Source organism: Terrapene carolina, unplaced genomic scaffold (genome assembly GCF_002925995.2).
Source record: "Terrapene carolina triunguis isolate 2854851 unplaced genomic scaffold, T_m_triunguis-2.0 Scaffold21829, whole genome shotgun sequence".
NCBI classification, from domain to species: Eukaryota; Metazoa; Chordata; order Testudines; family Emydidae; genus Terrapene; species Terrapene triunguis.
In genome coordinates this window covers 7,000-18,636 of record NW_020686180.1, presented here as the reverse complement: position 1 = coordinate 18,636, position 11,637 = coordinate 7,000, and the positions used below count along the sequence as shown (strand labels likewise).

General features: G+C 45.8%; 1 protein-coding gene across 1 annotated transcript; it reads right to left on the bottom strand.

Moving 5' to 3' along the window:
• Positions 1–4,581: 4,581 nt before the first annotated feature.
• On the bottom strand, positions 4,582–7,531 carry LOC112103116. The gene is made up of 3 exons (XM_026662055.1): positions 7,459–7,531; positions 6,886–7,257; positions 4,582–4,928 (listed from the first exon to the last, which is right to left on the bottom strand). The coding sequence occupies exons 1-3, from the start codon at positions 7,505–7,507 to the stop codon at positions 4,582–4,584; spliced, it is 768 nt and encodes a 255-aa protein (XP_026517840.1). The 5' UTR covers positions 7,508–7,531.
• Between the last annotated feature and the right edge of the window lie 4,106 nt (positions 7,532–11,637).

Sequence of the window (11,637 nt, the reverse complement as noted above, 5' to 3'; positions counted from 1 at the left end):
GGGGCAGGGAGCGGGCGGGAGAGAGAGAGAAGGGGGCGGCCAGGGCTACAGCAGGGGCGCTGCCACGCGGCCCCTCCCGCTGCGCTGCCGCCTCCCGCGAGGGCTCCGCTCTGGTCTGCGGGGAGGGAAGGAAGAGGACTGCCCTGCAGGGTGCTCTGGTTCTCCGCGCCGCCGCCCCCTACAGGGCGGCCGGAGCGGAACAAAACAAAAAAAAAAAAGCGGCTGTGCCGCCCTAGGATTGGGCAGAATGCCGCCTCGAACAATCTGCCGCCCCAAGTACCAGCTTGCTCAGCTGGTGCCTGGAGCTGGCCCTGCAAACAATGTACTTAGCCAGCACCACAAACCACCCCAGAAAGGGCTGCAAGCCAGGATCTCACAGCCCTTTCTGCGAGATTTAGTTGGGGATGGGTCCTGCTTTGAGTAGGGGGTTGGGCTAGATGTCCTCCTGAGGTCCCTTCCAATCCTGATAGTCTATGATCTCCACCCCCTGCACCGGCCATAGAGATGGCCAGCTCTGGAAGGCGGTGTGTATGCAGCATCCACTCCAGAAACAGAGCTGCAGCTACATTCTCCTTGCTTTCTGTGGGCTTCAGAAAAGCACTGAGTAATTCCTGGTGAAGCTTCTTTTGCTGGGCTGTGCTCCCAGTGGAGACCTGTGCCAATTGGTGTATGTGAGCTCTTTATCGGGAGAAAGTGTACCTACCTCCCCCTCCTATGCAAGGAGAGTGTAGGGGTCTTTTTCCCCTTCTAGTGGCTGGTCTTCATAAGAGACCTGCTCTCCTAAGACCCACTCCGCAAAGCTATTTTGACACCTATCTCCCATTGATTCCAAAATGGCACCCAAATATAGTCAAGGGTCTGTGCCTAAGTGCCCAGCTCTGTGTAGAACAAGGAGGTTTTTGCATTGGCCTGTATCATTGGGAAAGGCCAGTTGACAATGGTTTGAGTGTAATCAGTCTGCACTGCAAAAAAACCCCAAACCCAAACAAAAAAACACAACAGCAAGCCTCAGATTGCAAGTCAACAACTTGGGCTCACGGGTCTAAAGATAACAGCATAGATATTGCCACGGGGTGGGGGGAGCCCAGGCTTTGAAACCTGGCGAGGATTTCAGAGCAGTAATGAACTTAAAATAATATCTATATCAATGCAACAATTCTTACCTTTGTGTAATTTCTTACCCTGAAGCTAGAAAACAAGAAACAAACAGAGAAGTCTGTGAGATCATCTTGGTTGTCTGTGATTGGAAATGTTTGTTGATAAACACACAGTGGAAATCAACACATTTAAAAGTTATCAGAAAGGAAAAATTACTTGTGTGAATATGCAAAAGGGTCAAATTCTGGAAGTCACCAGAATGATAGCCCCAGGAAAGCTGTTGTGAAATATTGAGCTTGTCTGTTTCATGCTGCAGTTGCATGTAATAACTATTTATAGTTACTCACCATTCTGGTGTTCAAGTGCCCAGCCTGAGGCTTATGTGGTATAAGGTGGTTACAGTTTATTTAACGAGGAGACTCTATCAATGGGTAGCAGAGCAGGCTGCGCTGCTACCGATTTCCATATATTTAAACACAAGCCCATCTATAACAATTGAGTTATGTAGGGCCAGTCATGCTCCTGTGACATGACAATCAGTCTCACAGGTAATCACATTTATTTCACTGGGACTGCTCATATGAGTAAGGACTTAGCTGTGGGTTGAAGGGGCTCCCAGTTAGGTATGTTTTTTTTTTAAAGATGGTGATCAGGGAAGCCCATTCATTCAATTATTCTTCTTCCTCTTTCATCAGACCATACCAGTAACGAAACCTTCCAAAACTAACTGGCCTGTTTGGCCTGAAATCGCCAACTCTGCAAAGTGGTATCAAAATACTGCCATCTACTGGCCAATGTTGTCTACAGAATTTAATCCATGAATGGTGTGCCCAAGCAGATGGCCTAGCACTTCCCAGGGAGTCTGGGGCTACACGGCCTGATGCTGCTTTGCCTTCTCATGTGTGTCCCTTTTAGCCTCCCAGTCACATGTTTCAAGCTGTGATTGATGTTGTGGGGCCAGTTTCTCATCATACACCAGAAGAAGCATGTAGTGTATAGATAGCACCTGGGGGCCTTGTTAAGGAAGAATGGCCTTATTATTGAGGTACTGGACTGGTGTTTGAGATCTGGGTTGAGCACGTGGCTGTGCCTTAGTCTCCCTGTGTGACATGCAACAAGTTACTTATTCTCTCTTTCTTTCAGATCCCCATCTTGTTATATGGGGAACAAAGGCCACTTGATGAATAGTTTGATGCTTTAAGAGTGAATAACATCATATCGTCCTCCCCACAGTACTCCTGCATTGGGTCCCCCCCAGCAGCGCAACTTCAGCATGCCTTGTAGTTGAGGAAGCAGCGCTCTGAGCAACCTGTCAGGCACTGCTGCTCACGCTGGTAATGCAGCCATGGAGTCTTTCCAGAGCTTAGACACAGCAGCAGTCTCACTAACAGCCCCATAAACCAAAAAGGCAATTACAAATGAATGGCAAGATTTACCCATACACTTTGGCTGCTCTGGAGATACAAACTGGTTGGTTGCTCTGCCTGCTTTAGTGTACAAGTCAGTCTGCTCTCTGGAATCAAGCCGGGCGAGCTTTTTAAATCATATGCTGCTGTTCAAGCTGAAGTTTGGGGATTCATACAGAATTTATTGGGTGGGTTCTATAGCCGGCATTATGCAGATGAGATGATCGTAATGGTCCCTTCTGGCCTTAAAAATCTACGAATCTAAATAAAATAAAAAGGAGAAGGAAGGCTGATTTTACATATCTGCGTCTTATTAGTAATGCTGTATAATGACATTCTCTGGGGATTTGTTTTAGTGTTCATGTATCAAATTGTGTGTGTGTGTGTGTGTGACATGATGATGACAATGATATGTATGTACATAAGTAAAACTAAGGAAATTCTCAGACAAAAACTACGTTAAGATAGAGTTAAGGTTGTCAGTAGTTATCCAGAACTTAAGACATGATGAGGATGTTGCACTTAACCTAGACCCAAGCATTGTAAAACCAAGGACATTCAGAATTAAGGTTTACACTTTAAAGTGTTTGATTTTTTTTTTAAAGTAAGAAAAGTGCTGTTAAGGCACCCAAATAATATTAACTCCGTGGTGTAGAGGGAAATATGTGGAAAAAACTCCATTTTATCTTTAAAAATCTTTCTAATCAGATCTGGGAATCTCAAACACTACAATGCTGTAATCACAATGATATGTTAATTGCACTGAATCATTACAGGACATTGTTGCGATGTTTTGGTGCCATCACAGTGTATTTCCATACTGTAACATGTTTCATTGTCTTTTAAATCTATCTTGGATTTTCCTAAATTTATAATACTTTTTTTTGTGTGTGCTATAAGTACAACTCCTCTGTAATGTATTTTAGATTTGTAATCTAAATTACAAATATGTACTTGCAACCAGAACTCCATCTTAATATTGTTTGTATCTGGGAATATTCCCCTCTCTGATATAAATGTATCTTTGTATATTTTTTCACAGCAGAGAGTGTGTCCCCTTAACAAAGTTATTTTGGAATTGTGTGGGGTTTGTTTGTTTATTTTTTTGAATGCTTATTTTGGGCCAAAACTTCTAGAATCCTCAATTATGTAGAGTCAGGATAAAATTAAATCAATAAAAATATTTTAAAAACTCCCTCCGCACTATAGACACATGCCCTGTTTTGTACATGTTGGGCTCTGAGGGCCAGTGTAGCAGGATCTAACATCTATCAAGGACGCAAGCACTGTAGGCTTCTTGAGAGCCAGGCAGGACACTCAACGATGTTGTTCTAGGCATGCCAAGTTCACCCAGCCCACATGCTTTAGTTGCTTAACCATAAACCTGCTGCTTGCTGGTGACAACAAGCAGCATTTGGATCCCTCCCAAACAGGCCAAGAAGGGGCCCCTGCTTTGGAGTGCAAAAACCAGTAGATTCCCTACCAACCCAGTGAAAATAGTTATGGTGAAAAGTTTGGGAAAGGGATCAAGCAGGGAACTGTCTGCCATAAATCAGCCCGTGAGAGGGTGTTTTGTGTCATTCCCAGAATGAGGCACTTCCTTCCATGATGGCCCACACCTGATCTGCATAGTTTGTGACTGTGTGTGTGTGTTAATGGTTTAATGTACGTTATGTGGTGTCAGTTCATTTGTATGTGATCTATGCTGCATGAATAATTGAATATTACCTTTATTTCCCATGCTCCGGATCTCTTGTCTGAAAACAATTTTAATTTTGAGCTAATTAAGTTTGCTTTCTGGATTAATGTATTGATTCCCAGACAAAAACTACATTAAGATTGTAGCAGTTCTTTGGGGAAGGGGCATCATTTGGTTCTCTGTATGTGTGTATATATATCTCCTCAATATATGTTTCACTGTATATGCATCCGAAGAAGTGGGCTGTAGCCCACGAAAGCTTATGCTCTAATAAATTTCTTAGTCTCTAAGGTGCCACAAGTACTCCTGTTCTTTTTGCGGATACAGACTAACACGGCTGCTACTCTGAAACTTGTGTGTACGAGTGTCTGCTAGACTTCATGCTTCATAGAGCAGGGAGGTTTTTGTATTGGTCTGTATCACTGTGAGAGGGAAGCTGTTATACTGCTGACAGTAATAATCTCCAGCATCATCAGCTTCAACCCTGCTGATGGTGAATGTGAAATCAGTGCCTGACCCACTGCCACTGAACCGGTCTGGGACTCCAGAGGGGCGGGTGGAAGCGCTGCGAATAAGAAGCTTAGGAGCTTGCCCTGATTTCTGTTGGTACCAGGCCATGTTGCTACTAACACTGGAACTGGCTTTGCAGTTGATGGTGACTCTGTCTCCAGGAGACACTGCCAGGAATTCTGGGGTCTGAGTCATCACAATCTGTCCATTGGAACCTGGCGAGAGAGAATAAAAATTGTCAGGACTGGGGTTGGGTAAATGGGACAATGACATTAACATTATTCAAAGCTCTACACTGAAACATTTGTAAACTGAACAGTAGAAATAAACTAAAAATACACCTGGAATCAGCATATAACTCTACAAACCATAGGAATTTTTCTTATGATTTGCCACATGTCTTATCAACACTTTTAACACTTGTCTGTTTCTTACCCTGAAGCCAGAAAAGCAGCAGCCAGAGAAGGGGAGTCTTTGAGATCATCTTGCTTCTGTGTGGTTGGAAATGCTCCTCAGTCAGGCATGTAGTGGAAATGGAACCATTTATCTGTTCAGCAGCTCAGTGAGGAAACATCAGCCGTGTGTGAATATGCAAAAAGAGCCCAATTATGTAAATAATCAGATGTTAATGCCAGGGAGGAGCTTTGTAATATCGGACTAGATGGTTTCTTGTGGTTATTGGATGTAATAACTACAACATATTTGCATGATTCAGATGGTAAAGCAGCCAGAGTTAGCTTGACAAGCACAGGGGGTAACAACGGCTGTTTGATTAATGATGCGTAGCGGAGCTAAAATCATTTACTGTGTGGGGTTTAAATGCAATCAGCCTGGTCTCTTTTAATTAATCCATTTTCTAGTGCATTTTTATTATATGGATAGGGCCAAATTTTCAAGGAAGCAGCTTTATGGTTCTCTGCATCAGCACCAGTGGCTGCATGCCTTTTGCATGCCTGGAATGAAGGCTGTTCTCAAAGGCTTGAAGGGTGCACACAGGCAGGATGAAAATGAGGTCTGGAAAGAGGAGACCCAAGGTTCAAGCATACTCAGATTTTGAGTGTATGCACAGCACAGAAATGCTGAAATTGGTGTCAGTGTGCCAGGCTCCAGCGCTGCCCATTGTGTCTGTGCCCCTTCACCCTCTACTTCCATGGCACAGTAGGCGTCCGAGTCTGAGAGCTACAGGGGGTTGTGTGAGTAGAGCAGCGGGGCCTCCAAACCTGCTAAACTCCACTGCAGTTACCCCTCTCTGCAGCTGCTGGCTCTTATGTGTGGGTGTGGCCAGCCCAGCTGTCACTGGGAAGCTGACTAAACACCTTTTCCATTGGCTCCTGCTGACTTTTACTACTAGACACAGTCTGAATGTGTCCACACCCCACGCCTTCTGGATAAAGGGGTCAGCACCCTTCTGCGTGGCCACTCCCACTTCCCTGCCCATTGGGCCGCACGCCTCCTCTGGTGTATCTGTCCAGTTCGTATGAAAATCCTCCGTGTGCCTATTACCTGCTTGTGCCTCTGGATTCATGGGGATTTGCTCCCATACAGACTTTTGTGGATCTGGCCCATAAGGTCTTAACATACTCTACAACAGAGCAAGTGGGCACCTGATCTTAACACTGCCATTTAAAAATCCCTAGGTTATATAAGACCATTTTAGAAGTGTATTTATAATGGCAGAGCTGGTTGAATTTTTTCCGAAGGAATAGTTTTCTGTCAGGAAGTGTGGAGTTAACAAAATCTAAACGTTCTGTGGGAACACATGAATTCTGTTCAAATTTTCAGGGGAAAATTTTGGGAAGATCAAAACATTTCCTTCCGATATAGTCAAAATGGTCATTTCGATATTATCATTTTGACTGTTCTATTGTATTGCGTTGGGTGTTGTGTTACGAAGTTCAGTTGACAAAGTTTAAATGGACGTGTCAACCTTGTTGACATGAAAATCTTTGATTTTTCCAAAATGAAATTGTTTCTGATGCCCTGGGATTCCAGAGTGGGAATAAAGCAGAGAAAACTGTAGTGAGCCTTAAGTCTCTGTGGATATGCCAGAGTCTGTGATTAGCCAAACTCTTTAAGTCCTCCAATGTTCTCCTTTACATTCTGTGCTTGGAGATGGAATAAGTCACCCTCTTATTTCATGTTTGACAGAACATTTGAAATGCAGACAGTTACATCCGCAACAAACGGTAACTGCAATGTACACTGCAGAGAGTAGGGAGGTTTTTGTATTGGTCTGTATCACTGTGAGAGGTAAGCTGTTACATTGCTGGCAGTAATAATCTCCAGCATCATCAGCTTCTACGCTGCTGATGGTGAATGTGAAATCAGTGCCAGACCCACTGCCGCTGAACCGGGCTGGGACCCCCGACTGGAGGCTGCTAGCGCCGTAGATAAGAAGTTTGGGAGCTTGTCCAGGTTTCTGTTGGTACCAGTTTAGGCAAGTGCTGATGCTCGTACTGGCTTTGCAGTTGATAGAGACTCTCTCTCCCACTGGCACTGCCAGAGATTCCGGAGACTGAGTCATCACAATTTGCCCAGAGGAGTCTGGATAAAGAGAGAAGATGGGTACGGAATGAACAATGACACAATGCTGGATATGACGAATATTAAAACACTAAAACACAATTTGAATTTGCCAATGTGACTTGACACTAAAACACAACACATAGAACATTAATTCAATGAATCTGGTGGCAACATTTCTTATGTTCTGTTACATGGATCATTACATTTTCAAATTCTTACCCTGAATCCAGAGAACCAGCAGCCAGAGAAGGGGCGTGTGTGAGATCATCTTGCCAAACTGTGGTAGGAAAGGTTTGTTCATAAACCTGCAGTGGAAAATGAAACGCTTATAATTTATATGTGCTCAGCTGCTGAGTGAGAAAACCTCATCCCTATGCAAAGTGCATGTAAATTTACTGCACTTGTGTTGCAGCACAGAGTTGTGAAATGTTCATATTTGGCTTTTATCCTGCTGCTGCTTCATTTTAGAATGTCGTCGTCATGTATTTCCAGGGTTCAGATGGTAATATGCTCAGACAGCTCTGCAGAGCTTGCCTGTATCTTAGCAGATCTGACACATCTCCCCTGGATGTTCACTTGGGCTGGGCCACCGATTATCTGGACATGAGCCTTTATTTCAGCCCTCTCATCTGAATACTTGCCGGATGTCACTCATTCCATGCCTTTGGAGGGTGCTTCATCTTTCTTAATCAAGGCAGGGATCACAAATGGCTGGCCTCACCATCCCAGTATTCCCCACAACATAACTTGTAAGGGGTGTTGCTTAGTCTGAAAGTTCTATCTATGGAAGAACTAAAGAACCTTGGGCCTCATTTACAGATGTGCTGATCTCCAGCATCTCCCATAACAGTGAACAGAAGCTTTGGGTGCTCGGTGCCTCGGACAGTCAGGCTCTCTCTGTCCATTTTTGGGCTTTAGTGAGGGAGAGTCTTAATTACTGATGTGCAGTGGCTGACTCTAAGGTCAGAGATCTCAATAGTCTCATCCCTGGCCCCTTAACATGGCAAGGTTGGCCATGGCACAAGGATGGGTTGTAGTGTGGCAATAAGAGACCGGGTTAACAATGTGTGCCGTGATCCAGGTGTTTGCTCCTCCGCTGGGTGCTGTTTCCGCACCTACTATATCAAACTATCTGTTAAACAAACCAGTAAATGATAGTATGGTGAGTGGAACTGGAGAAGGAGGGTCAGGTTTGAAGAGGAGCTGTTTGTGGGCTCAGGAAAGCAAGTGGAGGCAAGGTTGCCAGACAAACTCTAGAGCCTCCGTGTGTAACACTGGCCACTCAGCATGTTGAACAAAGGTCTCTTTCCTACAGCTCTGTCTGCCTCCTGCATCACTTACTGCTGACAAACACTAATAGCAGGGGATTCTGCTTTGTGGTCAGACACTTGCACCATTCTCCCCACTTCACCAAATCATCTGTGCTCTCTAAGTGCCTCCAAGTCTCCTGCCTTTCCACTTTAGACAGGTGTTGTAGTAATATGGCACAAACCCATCCACAGATCCAGTGAGAGCAACTCTAGCAGAGGTCCTGCTGAGACCTTTATGCACTTTAAATTGCTCTATAAATTGCTCTCTTCTTTTAATTCTCTCTGAAGCACCTGACATTGGCCACTATCAGAAGACAGGATACTGGGCTAGATGGACCATTGGTCTGACCCAGTATGGCCATTCCTATGTTCTTAGCAGGACAATATCACACGAACACCATCCTGTTGATTGACCAAATTCTGGGGACAAGTCTGTCATTGACCACTAGATGGCAATAGAAAGAGCACTTCAGGAGTGGAGATTTCAGTCAATCCACACAAATTAATCATTCATAGGACTGCCCAAGCAGCTGTGAGCTAGGGTTACCATACGTCCGGATTTTCCCGGACATGTCCGGCTTTTTGGTCCTCAAATCCACGTCCGGGAGGAATTTCCAAAAAGCCGTACATGTCCGTGAAAATAGGGAGGCATGGTAAGGGGACCCCGAGTGCGAGTGGCTGCAGCAAAGCCAAAACTAACAACTCCCCCGATCTGCCGGGGCACGGAGGCGGCGGCGGCATCCGAGCGCGCATCTGCCTTCTCCCCGGGCTCCAACTTTCCTGGCTTCCACCGCTCTCCACCGCGGCGGGGGCTGAAGCAACTTCCCCAGCGCAGCAGCTGCCGGAGCCCGGGGAGGAGGCAGCTGCGTGCTCGGATGCCGCCTGCTGCCTCTATGCCCCCGCAGACTTGGGGAGTTGTTAGCTCTCGGGCAAAAGACGCTCGGGGGACCCCGAGTGCGAGTGGATGCAGCAAAGCCAAAACTAACAACTCCCCCGATCTGCCGGGGCATGGAGGTGGCGGCGGCATCCGAGCGCGCAGCCGCCTCCTCCCCGGGCTCCAACTTTCCCAGCTCCCACCGCTCTCCACCGCGGCGGGGGCCGAAGCAGCTTCCTCAGCGCAGCAGCAGCCGGAGCCCGGGGGGCGGGAGGGAGGAGGGGGAATGCGGGGTGCTCAGGGGAGGGGTCGGAGTTGGGGCGGGGACTTTGGGGAAGGGGTTGGAATGGGGGCGGGGAAGGGGTGGAGTGGGGGCGGGGGCAGAGTTGGGCCGGGGGTGGGGAAGGGGCGGAGTTGGGAAGGGGCAGAGTTGGGGCGGGGCTGGAGCCCCCGTGGAGTGTCCTCTTTTTTCACTGTTTAAATATAGCAATCATATGTGAGCACATTTCCCTGGCGAGTTGCAGTACCGTATGGTCTGCTGCATCTCTTTACTGTGCTGCGCGTCTTCCCTTTTATGTGTCCAGCTGTACATTTCAATATGCTGTTGATACTGTGAAACCAATTTTCCACCACAGAAGCCATCTTAGTCCAAACCCCACATGGAAGGGGAATTTAGGCTCCTGTGTGTTGATCTGAGCACCCAGCAGTGCCATAGAGGAGTCCTCCTGAGGCACCATTGTTTGAAAATGAGATCTCCCAATTTTGGCCAGGACGTGTCTGGAACAATCTGGCCTTGTAAATACTTTTTGTGTTTGTGTGTGAGGCCGAAGTCAGAGGTGCACCCAGGCAGGCCAAACATTCTTGTGTTACTGCAACTACAGCAGAGCTGTTGGGTAGAGGTGATGGGAATCCCACAGGACTGGGGTGTGTCAGGAACAGGACAACATCCCTGAGCTCGGATGGGCTGAGACAATTCCTTTTCAACAAAAGAAGCTAGAATTATTTTCATAATTTCCATTGTAATTTCATTATTGTACAAGCTCCTTATTGAGCAAAGCAAATACTTCCATCCTATTTCTGTTTTTAAACTTCCATATATGAAATCTATATGCTGGAGTTCTATTAAATTACTTCCTGCATGTAACAGACTGAATTGAGAAGTACCCAAAACTAAAAGTGTCTTGCCCGTAGTGACTGTTGAACAGATGGTCACTATGTTACAGACTGCGCAGCACGTGGGGAGGGTTTTGTATAGGTGGAACCGGGAAGGGGTGGTTGCATTAACCACCATGGACACACTCGTGCCCATTCATGTGCCCACACCCTTTGGGGTCTCCATGCTCTAGACTTGCCCAGATACCATTTTGAAAATCCTGTCCAGGCTCATCTTCTCTTGTGTACCCCAGCTCATGTGCATTTGAGGCTTGATCTAAAGCTCACTGAAATCAGTGGGATTCTTTCTGCTGACATGAGATCTCTGAAAAATTGGCCCCACAAGGTCTAGTCGTACACTCTACGAACTGAGTGAATGTTCTCCTGTTTTTAGTAAATCTATTCAATAATGGAATCTGTAATTTGAATATTTTAGCAATGTGTATGAGAAACCTTCTGTCATAACTATAAAGGGAAGGGTAACAGCTCTCCTGTGTACAGTACTATAAAATCCCTCCTGGCCAGAGACTCCAAAATCCTTTTACCTGTAAAGGGTGAAGAAGCTCGGGTAACCTGGCTGACACCTGACCCAAAGGACCAATAAGGGGACAAGATACTTTCAAATCTTGGGGGGGGGGAAAGGCTTTGGTGTGCTCTTTGTTTAAGGTTGTTGTTCGCTCTTGGGACTGAGAGGGACCAGACATCAATCCAGGTTCTCCCCATCTTTCTAAACAAGTCTCTCATATTTCAAACTTGTAAGTAAAAAGCCAGGCAAGGCGTCTTAGTTTTACTTTGTTTTCTCAACTTGTAAATGTACCTTTTACTAGAGTGTTTCTTTGTTTGCTGTACTTTGAACCTAAGACAGAGGGGGGTCCTCTGAGCCCTTTAAGTTTGATTACCCTGTAAAGCTATTTTCCATACTGATTTTACAGAGATGATTTTTACCTTTTTCTTTAATTAAAAGCCTTGTTTTTAAGAACCTGATTGATTTCTCCTTGTTTTAAGATCCAAGGGGGTTTGGATCTGTATTCACCAGGAGTTGGTGAAAGGAAGGAGGGGGGA